Genomic DNA, 22,260 nt, shown 5'->3' on the forward strand with positions numbered 1-22,260 from the left:
TTTTTTATGAAATAAATGTAACAATTATACCGAAGAAAAATTCCGAATTTCAAGTGTCGAGATTTGTGCTAGATCTTTGGAAGAATCGTTAACGATTCGTGCATTTGCATTGCTTGATTGAACGTCAACCGGCCCCTAACGCCATTCGAGCTGGTTGTGATTAATTCATTGCGTGTTGACATAAATCCTGATAGATATTTTGATTGCCAATATTTCATCGTGTATGGAAATAAAGGGGGAAATAGCCGATATTGGCAAATACTCGAAATTGTCATGAATACGGAGCCCTCGAACGCGGAGGGTGGTCACCGTGAAATAATGTTTGCCCGCATTGCTGTATATGAAATTTCTCCATAAACGTGAACATTTTCTCGTTTACCATTACGATCCACGGGGGTTTAGTATCATTTTAAAATCAATGGAAACTTTCAGATGCGCAGAGACGACGCGAAAAGTTTTCTCCAATATTTAAGTAGCTCGAACCACGAGCTTTGCTCTCCCAGAAAAATTCTTTAAACCGTAACGAGCTCTCTCAGTCTCCGTTCAAAAGAGCCGTAAAATAGGAACCGATTCGGCACAGGCGATTCAAAATTCAATAATTAATGGACGAAAGACAAATTTCAAAATTTGTGCCAGAGAGAACGATCGGAGGGAGTTCAACATAGAAACTTCGACAACCTAAAAGCCACGATTCGACGCTTCTCAAAGGGCCCCCGAGACCTTCAAAGCTCTCCACAGCGCCCAACTTTCGTCCCGCTTTTCGAATGAACAAACCCAAATTGCCAACGTCCAAAGACTGTTGGTCGGAACGAGAATAAATAAATTCTTGGAAATTCAACGACAATATCGAGTCCCGTTTGGCCGTTGGAAAAGAAGCAAAAGCTTGCGGCCAAGCATGAGTTTTTGACCCTCCTACTCGTCGACAGCTCTCTCTCTCTCTCTCTCTCTCTCTCGTTATTTTATTCCCCCGAGTGCTAGTGAACCGGTGAACCGAGGGTGGTGTGATGACGGCTGGCGGAGGTCTCGTACTTTCGTTCTATCTATAGTACATAGATATGATGGAAAAAGCCCCAAATCTATAAATTTGTGTAGCAGCAGCACGGTCCCGTCTCTCGGCAAGTTAGCCTGACAAACACTCGCACACAGCCGCACATACAAGACACACATACACACACATAATTGTATGCAGGAGGGTGTGAGGGTAGAGAGTCGCGGCATCGATCCACGCGAGGCTGCCTGGCGGCCAGTTTCATCCCCCGGCTCGTTTCCACTACCACGTCGCCGACGACGACCACCAGCAACGCCGGTAGAGGAGCCTCTGTGAGAGGAAACCGTGAGAGGGATATGATGCTCTTGCCCTGGCTGGCGCGTTGGCTCGCAGCGCGAGCTTTCCATCCGGACCGAACACCTCCGTCTCTCTCTTTCTCTCTATTACACGCGCACGCGACTCTCATTCTCCCCTCCCCCGGCCCCGCGTCCTTCCGCCCTGTCCCTTATTCTCCGCATGCTCTCGACCTCCTCCTTTCGCCGAGCCTCAACCCCTTGCGCCAATGTTTTGTTTTCGACGGTTCGCACAACTTGTGCCAACCGCCCCTGGCTAGCCGCTCTCACTATACAGGATCGAACAAAAGTCACCCGAGATCAGGGACAGCGGATTTCTTGGAAAAAAATCTTTTGGACGCTACCGGCGATGAGTATGGGCTTTATTCGAATGACTCGATTCGAGTCGCCGATCGGGAGCGGGGTGTGGCGCGCGCGAGTCTCCAACTCCGTCGCCAGGTTCTTTCGTTCGGGTAATCGCGTCAGTTGGTTCGTAGCAGGAGGAAGCTTCAGACAAAAGTCCGTAGAGACTTTTCGCACAGGAATTTTAGGGTCCCTCGAGCACCAATTTGCTCATGCTTCTCATAAATTATTCGCAATTTTGTCCAAGTCGGATCCATGAAAAAACTTTTATTCCGCTTCATAACGAAATTTATTGCGGGGGAAAATCTTACGGAAAAATCGAATCAATAATCTGATCGATGATCGGCACCTGTTGCGAGAGAACAAAAGAGCACGGTCTTCTAGCGTTGAATTAGGGTAGAGCAAACTGTGGATGCGAGGGGGGGAGTGCGAGCGGAGCGATTCAACGGCATCGGCACAACGTCGCTCCCCCGGAGGGCTTAATCGGGTCTCGCTCCGCGGAGACGTAATTACCAGGTGACTCTGGCGCCCTCTGTATCGTGTTTTCAACGGCGTTCCAGAGGCGTTTGCATGCTTCTCGTGTCCATAGATATATGGACGACGTCAGCAGGCGCCGCGGTGCGCTCCTCGCACGGGATAGATTTTGTCGATATAGCTAAATCTCTCGTAACAGAATACGCGCGGTCACGTGTACCGAGTGATAGCTCTGTGCGGGAAGCCCGGAATATTCAGCTGGTGCGGTAACACAAAAGACTCGAAACAATGACGTTTCGAGAGTATTGAGCTTCGCGTGCTCCTACAAGGCGACGTTGTACCAAAGGACATCGGATAATTAAACGCGTGTACTAATTATTTCCTTTTTCTTTGTACCTGCCGCTGCCAAACGTATTAGTCACATTGTACTCGAGCTCGCTTCATCATCGAGTTACATCCTCGTAAATGCGAGACAACTCGCTGACAATCGATAAAGTTATTAGGCCGACAGTTTTCGCCTGAATGGCTTGCTGCAACAATGTTGCAAGAACGAGACTGAAATATTTAGTTCCATACGGACGACAAAATATTTATTTTATTTCACAAAATATTTATATTATGATACAAATAGATAGCGATTTGGATTCGCGATATTGAGCGACGATATTTCGGTTAGTCTGACGTCGTATTTTTTTGCTACGAAAATAATTGTATATTGAATCTCCGTAGATTGTATTGTGGCAAGAAAGCCTTCAGCTGAATTTTAAAAAATGATGTAGAATATACCGAACTTTTCTTTCGAGGTATATACATTTGTATGGACAATTGATTTGGTTCGTCACCGATAAAATCAAGTTAGGCTACACGAAGAAAAAATCCGAGTATGAAAATTATTTGTTATTTTCCCCAAATCGTGTTGGCTAATATTAAAATACATTTGAACAAATTCTCAGTATGATTCGATTGGCAAAATATTTATCAACAAAATCGTTTAGCTACTGCAGTACTCGATATTCAAATAAACATGTGACGAAAGTGTACGCGACAAAATATTTGGTTTCACTCGTTCAGTTAATTCACATAAACCAAAATTAAGCAACGAAAATATCAACCGAAGACATTTAGTTGTTACAACGATTTTTTTCTCGAAAAATTCGAAACGAGAATAAAATATTTCGAATCGAAGAGCCCGGGCTCGCGTCCTCGAACCTACTTTTTTCCCGAGATCTGCGCCACGTTCCAGCTCCGAAACACGATTGAAGTACACATTTCGTAGAATCTGAACCCTTTGAAACCCCGCGTTCGTATACAACAAGAGGAGGCGCCTAGCATGCAATACAGTGAATAAACTCTCGCATGAGGCGCGAGAGTTGCACTCGTACGGAGCGGCCACGACCTTTCGCGACACGTGTACATACGCGAGCAGGGTTAACACACACGTACCGCGAGTGGTTCGAGGCGTAGAGGCGTAAGTCGGAAGCGCACCAGCTGGCGGAGCGACGGTTCGAGTCTTTACGCGCGGAGTGGCGAATCGATAGGTTCATCGATGGCCTGGCGCCAGGGGAACGCGGACCTTTTGCTTCCGCCGTACGCTCTACGCCCTTTTGACCTCGAGATATAACTGCACGGTTATCTAGTGAACTTGGAGCTAAGACCTCTGCTGGTTGGATAAAGGTGCAACGTGCCGCTTCACGGTCACGTCGCCAACGCTCCCCTTGCACCCTTTCCTCGCACGATCCTCTCATCCCCGAGCTCTCTACCGGCTGACTTCTCAATCTTCTCGCCCTGTCGCTTCTTCTTTTTCATCCCGGAGAGCTGCTCCCTCTCCTCGCGCGCACGGGCTCGATAAACGGGCTCCAACTTTCCCTACGCTCTTATATCGAACCGCGCACTTTTTCTACTCACCTTCCGACTTCGTCGCACTTTCGTTAGCTCGCAGACTAGGTTCCTGCCTTAAGAATCAAGACTCGTTCTCGAATCCTCGCACCTGAGGACGGTGCGTGTTACGGCCAGGAATACGTAACTCAATGGAATGAGTGAATGAGGGAATGGGTGAACAATTTTCGGCGGAAATCTTATTTCTTAATTCTGTGTCCGGATACTCGCTCTTGATTCTTGGCTCGGAGTTCGTCACCGGGATCATTCTCCCTGCGATGTGGAACGGGGCATCGCGGAATGAAGTCTCGGTGCCCAGGAGGCAGAAAATGTCTCAGGAATGTTGGAAATTTGGATTAACTCGATCGACTCTCCCGAGACGCGATCGTTCCCATTACGAGGTAACGCCGGGTCATGGTTACACGGAGGAAAGACGCTGCGAGACGAGAGATCGTTTCCGTCGATATATTTTTCGTTTTTTCGACAAGTTTACGTAACTCGCATATACAAGGAGGTTGCGGCTCACATGCGCGTTTCCGTGCAAGCGTACTTTTCTCGTATGTAGTTTTCTTAGGTAACGTGTTCGGGGGTGTTCAACGAAGGAAAGAGAGCGTACTACATCAAGTTTCGTCGCAGCATCCGACCGTGAATATTCTTCGAGAGAGTAACTCGTCTGTGTGTTGTGTCGGGGACACATACTCACACGAATATAAAAGAGTTTTGTGGCTCGAGGGTGAAAAGTTTTCTTCACGCAAGAGGAAGCGTGACTTTATTTCGTGCTCGGGGACTCTGCCCTCCCCGTTCGCAGTCCCCTTCCATTCTCGTACATGCTCCATTTCATTATTCCCGCAGTCATTTGAAAGCGGTACGTAACCGAGAAGTTTTTTTCAACTTTTTGCTCTTTCAAAGAATATGAGCTCAGTTGGCTTGGGAGAATAAAGCGCGTTAATAATTCCTTGCGGGAAGAATTTCCGAGTGAGATGGATCGAGAAAGACCCTGACGCAATTCGATTATTAATTTGACGTCGCGCAGGCATTTACCAAAACATCGACGCGTTGTTTTGCCCTCTCGTTGGAGTGTAGCAGTCAATCAACTAATTACGGACTCGGAGTACGACGGTTTGAAACTCCACTCGACGGAATTATTGCTTCTGAAAATGTTGCCTTCACCGAATCATCGAACGATGCGATGAAAAAGTAATTAAAACGTTAGCGCGCGCGTGCGAAAAATTTCGAAATTCGAGTCATTTTTTTCCATCCACTTCTAATTGAGAATCGTTGATTCGTGCGCGATTCTCGATGGTCTTTTCCTTGATTAACTGGACCGAGGCTAAATAAACACACATTTGTTCGGGCACTAACGAGGCCGGGACAAAAAAACCAGCGGACTTGATCCTCTCTCGCGTTTTTGCTTCCCCATTCCTTTTTGCCCGCCCCGAGCCTCGATTCTTTCATCTGTACCCTCGCGAGGGAGAGAGAGAGAGAGAGAGAGAGAGAGAGCCGGAAAAGATCACAGTCGCGAGAAGAGGCTGGGAAAAGGACAACGAACGGTCACATTAATTGGGTGACATCCACCGAGATAACGAGTCAAATCGGATCGCGAGATGGAAAGAAGGATTTAAAACTCCGAAGAGATTCCAAACTTGTGCTCCCAGAGACGCGGATGAGATCAGCAGTTTTTTCGCACGAAAACGCTCGAGAAAGTTTCCTCCGCGCTTTAGAGGCTTTGCCAACTTTCGAGGATTAATTATTTTCGGAACGGACCATTTTCACTCCCGAGAACCGAGATCAACGGAAGCATCCACGGATTTCGTCATCACGCAGAAACAATGCTTCCGCACCGAATACTCGGCGTTCTTTTCGAGTTCCAGTCACGCACTCTTTTCTCCATTTTTTTCATCCAAAATTCTCTCCGCGACAACAGCGATCCCGATTTTCATTAACCTCATTCTTCAATCAAATGATTTGCTGTGAAATTTTACATTCTGACCGCTCTTCGGGGTCTCACGTCGATAAATAATGAGACCAATCGACCGATAAGCCACGCAAGACTTTTTCGCAGTCCAAGGCATTCCGTGGATTATGAACTCCCAACGAATATCGATTTCATGGAGAATAACTCGTATTTGTATATACGTATACGTTGCAGTGCGCACCGAGCAACTGTTTAGCAGAATCCTATTTCGTTCTGAGCTTCAAACACACTAAAGCCACGATATAATAGACGCTGCTAAAGTATATAGCGATAATAATATTTCGTCTAAACGATCAACCACCCGGAGAGAAATTGTATTATACACAAGACGTGCAAGCGGTACGATATAGATGGCGTACATAATAAGCGAGTGAGTCTCCACCTTGGCTGCAGACGCCGCAGGATATTGGTGTGGAATCTGCTCTCGTGGACGCGAGTGTGTGTACGAAAGAAATTTTGTGCCAAGTCGATCAATAAGGGAGCAAGATAAACAACACTCGATCAAAATCCTTCACAACTAATGCCTGCACTCGAAGGAAACTTATCAGCGAGTCCAATCTTTCCGAAGGATTAACGAGCACGAGATCCTTGGAATCCTTGGGAATGTTCGAAGGCCCATGGGACTCGGAACATCGAAAAATCCCTGAGGAATATTAATCTACGCTCAAACAGTATTCTCCCATTGAGCGCATACGAAGAAAGAAAAGTGTTGTCGAGAGTCCACTGAATTTACGATCGAAGACCAACTTGACCAGATGTTTCACCAAACAGTTTCTCCCCCTGAAAAGAATGTACGAAAGCTCGAGGAGGATTCATCGAAAGAAAGTTTCTTTCACACGAAACTCGAGAATTCCCTTTGGATCGAGGGGGTAAAAACATATTTTTGAAACCATGGGAAAACGAGGTTTGAATAATCCCTGAAAAATATCCTCGTCAAATAAAGTCTGTGCAGTAAGAAAAAAAAAACTAAAAAGAGCGAAATTATTTGCGTTTCCAATAAAAATTTCGCTAAGGTGCATCCATCATTGACTGAACCCGAAAATTTTATTCGTCCCTGGCTAAAATACTTTTATGTAAAAAATCGCATTAGAGAGCAGCGCAAAGAGAAATGGATCACGAAAAAAGTATTAATAAAAAGACAGAAGGCTGTGAGAGGAATGGCCTGAGTCAAGGAGAAACAAAATACCGAAATAAACAAATGCGAAATGAAGAAATTGCTCATTTTACCAATTTCGTTCAATCTTCAACGTAGTATGTTTTTATTACTGGCTTCTCAAATGTTTTTCCAGGCTTTCATTATACACACCATCGTAGTTGTGTAATTTATCATAAACTTCGTAAGAAGCGTTCATTCCTTATACGGAAAGTTGAACGATTTTTTGCGCAGAGGCCCCGAATCCAACTGAAATAATTCCGTTCGACAAAACATATAATATTCTCATTACGAAATAAAAACTAGTTTTATTAAACACAAAGCAATCCGAAGTTTCGATGAAATATTCAAAGCTAATGAGTCTCCGTAAAAAAATCATCGGAAAACCCGAGCACAAAATCTCCACCGCGATCGAAGCAGTGTAACTAAAAGTCGCATTTTCTGCGTCGAATAGTCCTGATGTGCAAATGTAGGAAAGTATAGAGAAATCTGTATGCCTTGGTACTGGGTGCTGGAGAGGGTGGGAAAATCGGCTCGGATGGTAGTACGTATTGCCGAATAGCGTACTATACGAGTATACTAGATTACAACTGGGTGTACGAGAACGAGGCGAGGGGCGGAGAGGAAGGCACAGGAAGATTTTGCACCGTCTGCTCGTAGCGGGATCTCGACTACTGCGGGCCAGAGCCCGCAGTAACGTAGGGTTGGAAACTATGGAACGTGTGTACAGAGTTAGGGGGTTGAAGACTGCGGTCCTCGGAGGAGGGGAAGGGGAGGAGCATAGCGCAGAACTCTGACGTCAGAGAGAAAGAGAGAGAGAATAAGGAAGGGGAAAATGGAGTGAGAGAGAGAGAGAGAGAGCGGGAGAGATAAAGAGAAGAGAATTGAAGAGGGGAGGTTGAGATTGAGGCAAAACGATGAATATAATAGCAGAGTATACTCGGTGTATACAGACACACATGGACGAATAAGCGTACGTGTAGGCGGGGAGGAAGGAGCGGGAAGAACAGTGAAGAGCCGAAGGGTTGACTCGAGCTATTGTTGAAAACATGCGCATATAATGGATCTACGTATATTGCCATATTATGTATGTAAAGAGAGCGAGAGAGCGAGAAAAAACCGAGCCAGGCATCAACGTCTAGTCGGTTTAGTTACCAACGACGTCATAACCCAGTTATCTCTCTGCTGGCGTGCTGGTACCCAACGACGTGTAGTGCCGGTATTAGACTAACAAGGAAAGAGAACGAGGATAAAGTATCGGGCTCCGTGTTTGAATGTGTTCACTCCTACGTGCGTGTGTGTACTCGAATGTGTACGAATTCTCGTGGCCCCTCTCGCAGCTCATTACATCCGAGGGTCAATGTTTTCCGTTTTCCGAGATTATCAATTTTCGAGGGATTCGAGTATCAGAATTCTTCCGAATTCGGCTCCGGGCTGCTTCCGCAGGTCGGACAACTGTCGAATCTTGTTACGTGGCCGGCTATACATTTATATTTTTGACAACAGACTGAGCACTCCTCATCACGGTTCAATCGTTTGTTCTCTTTTCGTTTTCTCTGATGAGACAATCGCAAAGAAATTCTGCAATGGCGAAAATTCCAAGTTTTTCTGACTCGAACTTGCGGAGATATGAGGTTGGAAGTTTGGCACGAAAATGTGGAAGAAAAGTTCAAAGTACTGGGGAACAAAACTGAACTTGTAACGTGAATTTCCGGCAAAGATTGATCGTCGGATCGGGTCAAGGGTTAAGGAAATCACAAATGCCACTCGAATATCTACTCCCAAGGTCACCAATTAAGATAATGCTCTCCGCAATTTGCATTGTCCAATAATGAATCGTGATTTATTAAGCACGTGAGAAATACTCCGAGTTAAAGTATAACACGACGAGGCATTTCCTATAGCAACTACGTTTATGGTTTCGAGTGCACGCTACATTTTAGTAAACTGGCCCATTAATTTCTCTTGTTTCACGTGCGACACACTGGTTACACGAGTCTGTACACGGAAGCTTTCCACTTCTCGCTCTCTCGCTCTCCGCTTCTCTCTGTCTTTTCGAGAGTATGTTCACTCCACCAGTTCTGTCCCTTCTAATTTCCCGTGTAATGAGGGCTCGTAACACGCTCCCTCGGCACGGTTGAATCGCGATATTTCACTCCTCGACAGCGAGGGTTAAAGGGAATAGGGGAAGAGAGAACTCCACCACGGTTAATAGGACGTCGCAGAGCGGTAACTTTTTGATTCACCGGAGCGTGCATTCAGATAATATACGGATTTCTTGACGCTTCGTCGGCTCTGAGCAATGTTTGTACGTTGCTCGGAGCGTGCAGGAATCCCTGAACATTTCCGGAGCCCAATATCTTGCATTTTTCTTCGCGGAAAACACAATTTTTGCGATCATTTGTCATTTGTCGAATGATCGCGTCACTGGGGAAAGGTTTTTAGCTCTGTGCAGTCATTCCACAGTTGGGTCATCGGGAAACGTCGAATGTGGAGTAAAAGTTTTTTTTGAGCGATACTGCGTACTTTGGGCATTCCTCGATATCTGGAATTTTCACAAATTAGCAACAAGCTCGATAAAGTATTCCGAGAGTCTACGAAAGTGGGCCGTTTTTTATGGAACTATTGGCTCCGATCATAAAAATAGTGAAAGCTCTCCCGGTTTTCCGCATGATTTATCTTCTTTATGGCTGTTAATGCGAGTCAGCGTTATCGGGAAAATTAAACTGTACCGAATGCTGCATAAACTGGAATAATCAGGTCAAAAGACGGGAGTAATCTTACGTTTGATGGATGCGAGAAGCTCCGGGCTTTGAATAAAGTTGAGGCTATTGAAAGGGTTGAGCGTATGCTGAAAAAATAGGTTTGGCGCAAGGGGCTTGATCTCGGAGATTGCCGGGCGTTTGATCTCGCATATTTGCAGCGTAAAAGCCAGTTTATGCAGATGTAAGAAGGCTCGAGTCGGGAAACCGCATTAATTTTTGGCGCCGTTGCGATGTTTTGCTCTCGGATGAGAGCTTCGCAAGAGAAAAGGGAAACCTGCGCGGAGTGAGAGAGAGAGAGAGAGCAGGAGTTTTGGCAGAGGTTTAACAGGGATTATAAGATCGAGGCAATGGACCAAGGAGGAATAATGTGAGAGGAGGATTTGAAAATAGGAATATTATACGACGTGGGCACGTGAGTATCCATACATCGCGCCAGTTTCGAGTTGGGTGGCAGCCTCATGCGCTGTCTAGCGAGCCATCGACTTTAAGATGGCCATTAGTTGGCCAGTAATTGGCTTCGCCAGGTTGTGCGGGCCTCGCGCTCCTCCTACAACGTCCCGCGCAGTGGCCGCGAGCCAAAATATAATCTGTTTTGGCAGTGAGCGTGAATTCGTTATCCTTTCAATTGGATAATGGAGCACGACCACGGAAATTTATAAACACGTTTATATTTGTGTGCATAAGTAACAGTGGACACGTATGACAGTCGCGTTCACTGCCTCTCCCTCCGCTTTTCGCCCTTTCAATACTTTTGCCTGCTCGCTACGACGAATCTCGAAACAAAAGCAGCCAGCATCCAAGTTTGGGGAGCGGAGTGATCGTTTTGTCTCTTCTGCTTCGTCAAGCATGGCTTTGTCCCCAAAGACTCTTTAGAATTAAGTAGAAATTAATATTTGTATCGCATCAGATGGAATCGGAGCGTGTTCTCCTTCCATCTCTCCTTTTCATTCATCCCTCAAATCCTCTTTTTACTCCTCTTCGTCTCTTTCTTCTCATTGTCGCTATTTCTATTTCTCTGCCTCTCGCCCTCCTTCTCACCTTCTCGGTCTTTCCGTAGGGCGCAGCAGTCCTATTATTCCATTTAAAGCTCCTATAGCGACGCCTGGATCCACAGGTCATGGAAAATGCTACGGATTCGACTTGCCTCGACTCAACAGGTATCTCGCGTCAACGACTCAGACAATTCGCAGAAAACGCGCATTCTACTGACTTTGCTCAAAAAGACGATGAAAGGATGTAACGAACGTGCAAATTTATCGTGAAGCTAACTTGGCTCTACAAAGATTCAAGAGTGATGCTTTTTCGCTGTAGTTAATTGGGCACGATTTCAATCACATTAGAATTTGGGACGTTCAAAAAGTTTTTTTTCCCAGCGAAAAATCGTTTTAAACGGGGGGGAACGATTTTTTTTCGTGAAACTCGAGGCACTTTTTTCCCCACTCAATCCCAAGCGTGTGAAGAATTTCAGTTTCGGTTCATTCGAATATGAATAAAAGTGAGCGACGGAGATAAAAGGACTTACAAGTCGAGGCGATGAGTTGGGGCAGATATTTTTTCCAGAACGCGCACTGGCGGACCCTCGGGCCGTATCCAATCTCCGTAGTATTCGTGTCGAGTGTCAGATATTGTTTTTCAGTCGCTGTGTGCGCTGGCCAAAACGCCTCGGTCCACGATCCATCGTCTCCCATATTTGGATCCCTGAAATAACGAAAAAAAAACGTTCCAAAAGCTTCGATGCAGTTGAAAGCACGGGGAAAAAAATCCGAGTGACAATGAACGTTTCGTGCTGTTTGATCAAGTTCCAAAGTGACTCGCGGCTCACCCAGTTTTGGCAAAGTTTGCCCAGTAGCGCATCATCCTTTTCGAGAGAAGAGCCTCCTCTTGAGTGTAACCTTTCGACTTGTTCAGAGGCTCTCCGAATATGTAACTTATTTCATCGGCGTGCATCACGCCGGTCCACTTTGGCCAGGGATTGTTCGTGGATCTGAAAAACAACGAAACAAAAATCTGTCTTTCAATAGTCTTTTGTCACTCCACAAATAATGAAAACAAGCTTTGAAAAACTTTTTAAAAATGAGCATAAATTGTGCGAAAACATCGCTCCGGATGTGCTGGCGAAAATTCATCGAATCTCCATCACCACGATTTATTCGGATAATTGACAACGCTGGGTCCGAAATGGGATCCAAAATGCATGAATCTTTCATACTGAACACGATAATACGAAGAAAAATTGGCACGAGGCACTAAATTTGATAACAGAGTGCTAAGGCGAATGTTAAAAGCTCGTGAGTCTTCAAAGAAGGAAGTGATCGAGTGAAAGCGTAAGAAATAAAAAGTCCTGACCTGTGTTTGTAGTAGTACATGTAAACGGTGTTTCCCGTTTCGGCGTAACGTGCCGCGAATTCGTTGACGTTGCACGTGAATTGATAATCACCGACGATTTTATCGAGGGCGTCGCGATTAGTGTTTGGGTCGTCAGGATCGAGCCAATTAGTGTACTCGTACATGATGGCGTGTCTCGCGATTTGATTGACGTAGGGATTTAATTCGGTAACGGAGCGAACGAATTCTTCCCTCGAAACTTTGACGTCGTCGGTCCCGTCAATGGGGAATAATTCGGTCAAATAATAAATAATGAAGTAAAAGCCTTCCTCGGTGTTGGAGCCCATGAGGATGTTTGCTTTTTTGAACGACGCCGTTATCATCGAACGCGATGGTGTCTCGTCGAGGAAAGCACCGTCGATCACCGGCACAAATGGAAATTCACAAATTCCGAGAGTTCCCCATTCGTTGTTGACGAGCGTCACCGGATCCGTCTTGCTCAGGCAGTCTATCACTTCCTGAATTTTGTTACGATCGTGAGGACAACCGACTCCCTCCGCCAGTCTCAATCCTCGCATTATCGACTCTTCTCGTGTTATTATCGCCCAGGGGGCAGTCGGTGAACCGGACTGCATTATCGCTTGGTTGAACAAGTGCCTGTTTCCACAAACAAATTGTTTTTCTCGGTTATATCGACGTGGAATGTTTCACCAATCAGACCAATTGCGAGGGTGGAAACGAGATTGATGATCGATCGAATAAAACCAACAATATTCACGAATTGTGGCAGTTTTTTTTTATCTTTTAACAGGATCGAGTACTCAAATTTTACAATTTTGGAGATTTAAAAAAAAATCGATCAAATCGGCCTGCAATTGAGCAATATTTGCCAACACGTTCGTACCTCGAGAGTGGTGAAAGCAGGTGCATCGAGACGGAAACAGCTCCTGCGCTTTCTCCGAAAAGAGTGACGTTTTCGGGGTTGCCTCCGAACGCTGCAATATTGTCTCTGACCCATTGGAGCGCCATCATTTGATCGAACAAGCCTGCGTTGCCTGGAACGTCCTCCGTGCCGAAGTAAAGAAAGCCGAGACTCGCGACGCGATATTGCATCGAAACGAAAATAATGTTTTCCTCGGAAACGAGAGTCTTCGGATCATAAACGTCGAGGGTCGCAGAACCGGAGTAAAAACCACCTGGAGGAGAAGAGAATGAAAAGTGTCGTTTCGATTCCATCGAGAAAATAGACGCTTCGACGTTGTTAATGGAATAATTAGAGTTCGATCACTTCTCGGTAAACGGTTAACAAATCAGATGAAAAAAAAAACAGTTTTTTTTTCATTATTTTCATCGATTCCACGAGCTCGTTTGACTCCATTAATTTTTTCCTCCCCGCTTCCAAAAGTTTATTTCATTCTCGCAGTTATTTTTCCACGAAAAAATTCAGCACGTTAACTTCCCTCCGAATTACTTCGTTTTTACCATCTCAAAAAATGCTTTCATCGATATTTTAAAAAAATTTCCATCACAATGGACTTTCTGCTCCGCATCCAATCTCCGTACGCATATTACCAGAGATGAAAATGGCTGACACAAGAACGCATAAAATCGCGCAAAAAAGCGGTTGACCACGAGGGGCGAACTCACCTCCAAAAATCCATACCATAACGGCGGCATTAGTAGGCCTAGGACGCGGCGTGACTACGTTTACGTACAGACAGTCCTCGCTCAATAGGGTGTTCGGGTTCCACATCATAGCACCGGAAAAATCGCCGAAAACCGTGTCGAGTATTTGGACACAGCTGTTTGGCAATGTTGTTGCATTCAAAATGCCGTCCCATGCTTCGGCCGGACGGGGATGACGAAATCTCAGATGACCTGGGACACGATGTATCGTTGATTCCGGTGTGTTGTGTAATTTATCGATTAGTTGCTCGAGGGAAAAATATGCACGAGCGAGCAACGTGAGAAGTAATGAAACCAAGTGTGAAACTAAAGAAGAACGTTTGTGAAGAGTTTTCATGAAAAAAGTGCTTGACGGAATTCACGTTGCTTTTTCGTTTTTGCGAGGAATCAAGGTTTTTATGTTGCAGACATTTGGTCAATGGGGAAAAATCAATAAACTTAACGAGATGAGTCCTTAATAGCGAGCAACCGAGACGAGCAAGATTTTTAAACGTAAAACATTTGATGAAAGCATAAAAAACGAGGGTTCTGAACGGAGAAATGGGAAATTTTGACAGCAGCGAACTCACCTATGGGCTTTTGGGCGTAAGGGATACTGAACCAAGCGTCGACTTTTTTGCCAGTGGTGGCGGTGAGAGTCGCACCTCTGACTCGTCCTTGTCTGGTTTGTATTACGAGGGGATCGGTGTCGGTTGGATTGGAAGAGCTGAAAGGCTCGGCACGAGGCAATTCGCTATCAGCGACGTCGCTCGGCCTCATAACTCTCTCGTGATCCCGTTGATGTTGCTGTTGTTGCTGATGCTGTTGCTGCTGTTGATCCTCGTGCGACAAATCGGCGTGGTGCCTACTCCTGTGAGAGGGCGAACACCTCACCCCGAGATCGAGACTCGAGGCCACGACGACCGTCAACACAACCAGAGCTTCCACATTGAGGAAGCTACTTCGACCTCTCGTCATCGTCGTCGCCTCGCCTGGAACAATCGAAAGTCGAGTTTAATCGATGCTAATGGAGCGAAGCGAATCCGTTCAATGGAGCAATAAAAATCGAAGGAAAAGCGCTTCATCGCGAAGTGGAGAAACGAAAATGAAACTAAAACGAGTCGGAACAGTGGGAAAGAAAACGCGGAAATAATTTCGCGTACTTTTTTATCGCGATTGATTATTTGCTTCGAATGAAAATTTATATGAAAATTAGTATATGAAGCTGAAATCGTGCAGCGGAAAATCAATGTTCGGATTCACATAAATATTGTTTTGATCTAATTGACCACTATTTTCCTCGTAATGTTAAACGCGTGCTACTGACATTCGTCGATAATTATAAATATAATGTGGGACGGATCGAGGCTGGCCGCATTCGTGCATGCGATATATCTTCAACCTCCTCTGCGTTGTCTCTTTTTTACATTATTTTGCGATCACGTGTGTTTCCAACGAGTCGCAGCGGGAGAGGGGAAGAAAAAGTGGAAGAATAAAACGACGAGGAACGAGACGAAATTCAGATGAATATTTGAAACTGCTCGCGTAGCCACTCTTAGTTCCAGTTTCTCGGCATTCTTTTCTTCTCTCATCTCTGTCATCTTCAAGCAATCGAAAAGTGCAATGAAAGTAGAACATTTGGAAAGTGACCCCTTTGTCGAGTGATGGGAAAGTCCACGCAATATTTCATCAGCAAGAGCGATGAAGAACGTTTTATTCAACAATTTTATTCGATTGTCGAACGCAGCTCCCGAGAGCAACGTTCAAATTTCAAATAATCGCTGACGAAAATGCCAACGAATAAATCACATTATTTGAATGTAATTCGCGACGAACCGTCTCCGATTTCACCGATCCATTTAGCCCTTTCGCTTGCAGAGGTAGCGAAGCAACGACAATACGTTAAAAGCTTAATTAACCAGGAGAGCTTTAAGCCTGTGCTTTGTTGTTTCGAACCGGACGAGCTTTGCAGTCCTTTCTACACAGTCCCTATATTTTCTCTTTCTCGTCGTGTTGTCTCGTTGATATCACTCGAGGTCCCACGGTTTAGAATCGCGTTCGACGTTTTGCCATTCGTTCAACGTCGAGTTGCCTATTTTCCTGCCACTTTTCGTCTTTATCCGTCGTTCTATGTCAACCCGGTGGAATACTGAAAAGTCTGAGTCCCGAAACGAAAAAAAAGTATCGCGGGACACGCTTGTCGGTACGCTTGACGTTCTTTGTTTCGTTTTATTTTTACCCATACGAACGGTCGATTATCTCGTGTTAGAAGGTAGAAAAATCCATTGCGATTAACGACTTTTTTCATTCAGACTCACCTTCGAAATTAATCGGACCTGATAAGATGGGAAATTGGATCGGGGTATTGGAGTGACACAGATTTCATGCCGGTGTCCTTCTCGCTTTTTTTGAGGGGCATTCGGTCGTTGAAATTTTTCACGATCATTTCGCCAGTTTATTTCGTTTATTATTATCCTCAAGTCTTCATTCGACGCAATTCGATCATGAGCGATTAATTTCTTCATTCAATTTTTATCGTTCTTCCCCCCCAAGAGCTGCCGAATCGCTTCATGACACGAATGCAGATTCCGGATTATCGATAGTGCGAGAAAGTGATAAAATGGATGGAGATAACCCGGCAGAAATCACATGGCGAAGAAGAACCGACCTGAGGAGTTGAGCACGCAAAAATGAAATTTCAAAATACTCCTTTGATGAGAAATCAGACAACGTCCAACTGCGAAATTGCTGTGTTCATTAGAACCGCGGGATTCGTGACAAATTTACATCTCCCGTTTATCCCCGCTCGACGTTATTCTACCATATTAGATTGAAAATCGACCGGTGCCTATAATTAGCCGGAACATCGTAGAATGAATATAAATGCAAAGTTGATTCGTACCCAGAGTTCGTAAGCTATCGGTACACTGGGAAGGATGAAAATGAGCGAGAGAGTGAAAGCGAGGTTGGTGAAAGGGACAGGGACCCGAGAATTTCGATCGATAAGCGATTTATCGAGAATTTCTACAATTTGTAGATTTCGTTAAATTTCGATGAGTCTCAGTCATTCACAAAATACGATTTTTACTCAGTACTTTTGTTAGGCGCGCAGTTAGAAAACGACACAAAAATTAACTGACAATGGCGCATGCGCGAGGACAAATTTTGAGTTTTAAACAAACGCTTGATATCTCGTCGCAAATGTTATCTCGTCGATTTTCGTACTAATTTTGTCAATAATTGACAAAATCAATTATTGAGGAATCTATGCAAAGAGGAAAAACTAATAATTGATAAAGAAAAAAAAAAAAAAAACAATCGAACAAATCAAGAAATCAACTTAAAATGTCACCGTCACTTCAAACTTTGGCTCAAATTCTTTGTTCTGCTCCCCACTACCTTAAAAGCATACAGGGATTCAAACCGTTTGCGGAAGACTGTGAATCAAAATGTTCTTAATAAGACAACGATTACAGTATAATTTTGTTTCGAGCGATAATTTTTATTGGTGTACGCGGTTGAGGGGTAAAAACGAACAAAAAATAAAGCGAAGCAAAAAGTCTCTTGGTCGAATTCCACTCACCGGAGGACTCAGCGACGACTGAAAAAATTCGTATCACCAAAAAATACTGAACCGAATAAATTTTCAGTAAGTTTCCTAAATAGAGCGAGCTTTTTTACCTGGCTGTGCAGAGTGCGGCAAAAAGACACGAAAATTGAACGGGTTGACGGTCATGGCCTTATCGATTTAGCTTCGGATCTCCCCTGCACGTACAGTAACTAATTATCCGTTTCCTCAATTATGTATACTAACGAAAAAATTAATGCAAATTTATACCGACGTTGAATTCGGAATAAAAAGCAGGATCTACGAATATGCATGGAGAAAGGATGGCAGAGGTACGGAGAAACGTGTGTATAGACACGGGGTCCGACCAGCCGTCGCCCGACGCGCCGTTATCCATAAATATTTCAATGGTTTATCGCGTACCGATTTCTCAAACGCTCTATTTGCGGTTATTTCTAGTTTTGCCTCGATTTTCCATTTCGTGGAATTTATCTCGCTCGCTCTTTCGTCGTGTCTCGTTCCGTCTCGGTTCGGATCAGCGAGCGTTATTTCAGGACTTTATCAATTGGATGAAAATTGCGTTAGAGCCTTATCGAGTCTCGTAGATAAATAAATGAGCGGAGTCCCTGTGAGAACGAGATGAAAGGAGTAAACGCGAGCATTGTTATACGGTTACACTTTCCTGCTGGCTCCTCGTCACACGCCGCGTGCTTTTAACATCACGAATACGAATGCAAGTGCTTATTATTGTGAAGAAATAATAAGTCGTCTCCCAACGATCCTGGGTGCGCGGGACGTCGTGATAATCCACAAAAACTCCGCGGCACACTCGTCTTTCATCGTTCGCGTAACGAGAGTGTCTCGTTACAAAGAACGCACTACGATAAAAACACTCTGTGATTGAGGCCAAAGTTGAATCAGTCGCGTTTCGCAATAGTTCAACACGAACAAAACGCCGCGCTTTTCTACGCAAAGGGTGTCGCGGTAATGACGTCTGCGCGAAAAATCACTCGCAAAGTTCGAATTAAACGAGACATCGATCGTCTTTCTACCGAAGAAAAAGTTGCTGAGACTATCTTTCGCATCGACAAATTAAAATGCTTTTCGCGCCCACTACTTTTCGGGCCTGAGCACCCTCGCCCCGTTTTTCCGGAGCACCGAATTGACCGAAACTAACCGAGCGCAACGACACTTTGGATTGGGAAATTCGACCGTTTTTCCAAAATCATGACATTCCCTCTTCCCTGAAAACGCACGCGGTTTTTTCGGACACTCTGTGTACAGTGGAAACTGCGACGACAACGAAGCTCCACGGACTCATCTCTCTCTCTCTCGCTCTCTCTCTCGACTTCATCCTTTTTCCTCTCTCTCTCTCGCCAGTGACGAGGTTGGAAGAGCATGAAAGGATATACGAGGGACGAGCGAGTCTCGCGAATTCAATTTGCCGCACGCGAAATAGTGTACGTGTTATTATTGTTGAATTTGTACATATATTCGTACGTACGAGTGGGCTTTTTGTGTACCGCAGCTTTTTATTTCCTCTTGTGTACGTAGGCACTGTACGAGGCTTCCTCACTCGCGGAGACTCTCGTCTCTCTTGCTCCTCGTCTCCGCCGTGTCCTCTTTTACCGATTCAATTGGAACGAGAGGAACGTGTGCGGAGCCTCTCTCGCGGTCTTTGATGCCACTTTCTCCCCCCGCATTTTAATCTCTTCTCCGCCCCTCGCGTATCCTCAGCATCGTAGCAGCCCTCGTTGGTCCACGAGGGAAAAGAGATCGAGAGAAAAGGTAGGTTCGTCCTTACCCGCGTCGCGACTGCTGGGCGAATGAGAAACGAGGAAATCAGGAGCCAGCAGCAGAATTGGAGGAAAAAGTCGGAGCGAAGAAAGACAGATGGACCGACGAGCGGACAGGCGAACAGGGATCTCCTCGCGACGGCAAAAGAAATATCAAGCGATCGGCAACATTCGGGACAATGTCCGGTGCGCGGACTCGCACGGATTTCCAGCCGCAGCAGCCTTCACCCATTAGTGATTTTTCTACACAATGCGATCTTTTCGTCCGTCTGGATTCCGGCTGTCACAAAGGCCTCGAACAAGCTCTCGACGGAACATCGAAAAAGCTTTCCACATTCTCGATCTCTATTCTCCGATAATACGCGACTGGTACTCGCTTTATCGACGAACAGGAGCACACTATTGTACGAGCCGAAATTCCGAAGGATTATCTCGGCGAGATTATTATCAGCGATTCTCGGAATTTCTTATCTCAATCTACCGCAGGCTTTCAGATTTCTCATCTCTGATACGCGACGAAGAAAGAAACTATCGAGATCAAATATGACGTTAGCGAGCCGGCAGGTGACGCGAGATTTTTCAATCTCCCAGATAATCTTGACGCTGGATCGTCGCCCCGTTTTTCGTAATCGCAGTTTATCTTTTCCCCAGCACCGAGAAATCTCAGGGGAATTCAACGTTTGTTAATTTCATTCTCGAAGTATCGACTCTCGGCGAACGAAGAAATCGAATTGCAGCAAGAAGCTTCGTGAAGCTCGATACTTTTAACAGATTTCAAGAGAATCCTCCGACAATCACTGCTCGAGTACTTCCCAATGGACGGAGCTCCACGGACAAAAGACGAAAAGACAAATAGCAGAAATTCAGCCACTTTTGTTAACACATAGAAAGGCTACAAAGTACACTGTTGGAAGCCCTGGAATACGCGATCTTTCACAGGACCCAGTAAATTTTCCTCCCCCTCTCGCTTTGTTCTCTCTCGTACAAACGGAAGAGAAGCACGAGTATGCAGCCAGCAACTCCGTTTGACCAGCGGACTGTGTACACGAGCTCCCGGCTTTGTACCTGCGGTTAACGTACTCGGGATCTCTCTCTCATCGCTCCGCACAGAGGAAACTACGTGCTCGATGCTCTACACACATATTGACTGCTTGCCGAGGAGAGAGGGATAGCGAGAAAATAGAGAGAGAGCGAGGCGAGGGCGGAAGGGAGATCGAGATTCGGCTGAATGTACTGCGAGCAAATATCCATGGCTGCTTGACCTCTCACGTACCTAATAATGCAATATGGAGAACGCGTATTGCTCGAAGAGACAGAATATATTTGATTTGGGCTGGGCAGAGAAGTGCAGCGGGCCAGAAAGCGAGGGAAACCGAGCAGATTACATTGGGATCGTTGGAAACTGTCTGCTGTTTTGAGAGTTGACAGCCGTGGAAAAGGGAGCTGTCGTTGCTCGTGAGGGGAAGAGCGAGCGTACCTTTGCCAGAGTATCGTTCATCCACTCCAATTCCCTGAGTTAGCACGATTCGAGAGTGCAAGGGAATCCGCTGTATGCCGTGGAATCAAACACTCGTGACAAATCGAATACTTGATAAAATTGAACTTGAGGCAGTGGGACTGCTCCGGTGCAGTCGAATGAGGACTGTGAAGTCGAACTTCACATTTGTCCAAAGTTCAGTACACCGGAGTCGGGGGGTGAGAGATTGGTTTTGACGTCGAAGCAGCCTGACTTTTGGAAAAATCGATCGATGACGATGAATTCGCGGACCTTAATTGCGTATTTGGCACTCATTAAGGAGTTTCGGTACAAAAGTCTAAATATTAAGAAATTGATCAAACTTGGTGATAATGTTGTTCAACATCAAGTGCAAAAACACAATTTTTTTCAAAATTTTCTTCTACTTAGTTATCGAGTAATTACGCATTAAAGCAGATTTCTTATGCCCGGAATGTATACCTATATATATGAAAACGCTATGCTTATACACGTGAACTTTAGTGATCAATTACTCGATAACTGTGTAGAAGAAAAATCTTAAAAAATTTGTATTGCCAAATTTGGCACTAAAGAATATGTTCACCAAATTTTATAAAATTCTAAACTTTTTGAAATTTTTTATGTTTTTAGCATGGTTTAGCATGGCAACATTGTATTGCCTGTACCGAAACTCCTTAATGGTTTCTCTTCGTCCAGAAGCCTCTGGAATTTTCGACTCGTTTACTCGATGCGTCGGACTTTGGTGAGTGCCTCGGAATGGTTCAGCTCTCGTTGAGATCGTACGAATTCGCCGGATGCCGTAAGCTTGGTGGCGAACGTCCAAAGTTTCACGAAATCGATGCGATCGGTGCAAGGCAGGGAACAAACGTCATTTATAAATGAGATTTAACGAATACTCACGTTCTTCAATTCGAGGGGTAGGATGATGAGTCGTAGACGCGCTCTTGGAGCGCGCGGCAGTTTATATTTTCTGCTCTTGAGCTTCAACGAGCTCTCGTGATGTCGCGATCCCTGGCGAACGCAGCCTCGACGCTGGCGACGATATTCCGTTGATGCTCTTGTCAACGACGACGATTGATGCTCCGAGAATGACGGTGATGTTTGCCCTCCGACAGGGAAAGAACGAGGCCCTTCTCTCACTTTTCCTCACTACCGGAAATCAGCTACATCACCGATTCATCGCTCATCTTGATCATTTGCCTGAAAGCACAAACATCAAACGTACCGAGGCGTTACTATTTTGTCGAAATAACCAACTGACATTTCAATTTACTCAACGAAATAACGAATCGTTAGAAATTCATTGAATTTTAATAATTCATCAGCATCGGAGTCGTCACAATGCGAAAATTCATGCATCAGTGAAAATTCTGTCAACCACATCATTCGCATTGGACACGAATTTTTGTTTTTTTTTTCTTTCATATATTTATCTTCGACTGAGTTTATCAAGCGAGGATTTAATTAAGTGGCTCGAATGGGT

The 22,260-nt window shown here is 45.1% G+C and overlaps 1 protein-coding gene across 3 annotated transcripts in view; it reads right to left on the reverse strand.

Annotated features, from left to right (window-relative positions):
* LOC122416189 (acetylcholinesterase-like) overlaps positions 1-22,260 on the reverse strand; it is a 75,933-nt gene that overhangs the window by 12,335 nt on the left and 41,338 nt on the right. For all 3 annotated transcript variants that reach the window (XM_043428920.1, XM_043428921.1, XM_043428919.1), the window contains exons 2-8: positions 21,678-21,977; positions 14,506-14,907; positions 13,898-14,128; positions 13,155-13,446; positions 12,272-12,907; positions 11,748-11,909; positions 11,448-11,623 (exon numbers count right to left, since the gene is read on the reverse strand). In XM_043428920.1, coding sequence (XP_043284855.1) covers positions 11,448-11,623; positions 11,748-11,909; positions 12,272-12,907; positions 13,155-13,446; positions 13,898-14,128; positions 14,506-14,893 — 1,885 coding nt within the window. In that variant the 5' untranslated portion in view covers positions 14,894-14,907; positions 21,678-21,977. The remainder of the gene's footprint in view (positions 1-11,447; positions 11,624-11,747; positions 11,910-12,271; positions 12,908-13,154; positions 13,447-13,897; positions 14,129-14,505; positions 14,908-21,677; positions 21,978-22,260) is intronic.

This window comes from Venturia canescens, chromosome 9 (genome assembly GCF_019457755.1).
Source record: "Venturia canescens isolate UGA chromosome 9, ASM1945775v1, whole genome shotgun sequence".
NCBI classification, from domain to species: Eukaryota; Metazoa; Arthropoda; class Insecta; order Hymenoptera; family Ichneumonidae; genus Venturia; species Venturia canescens.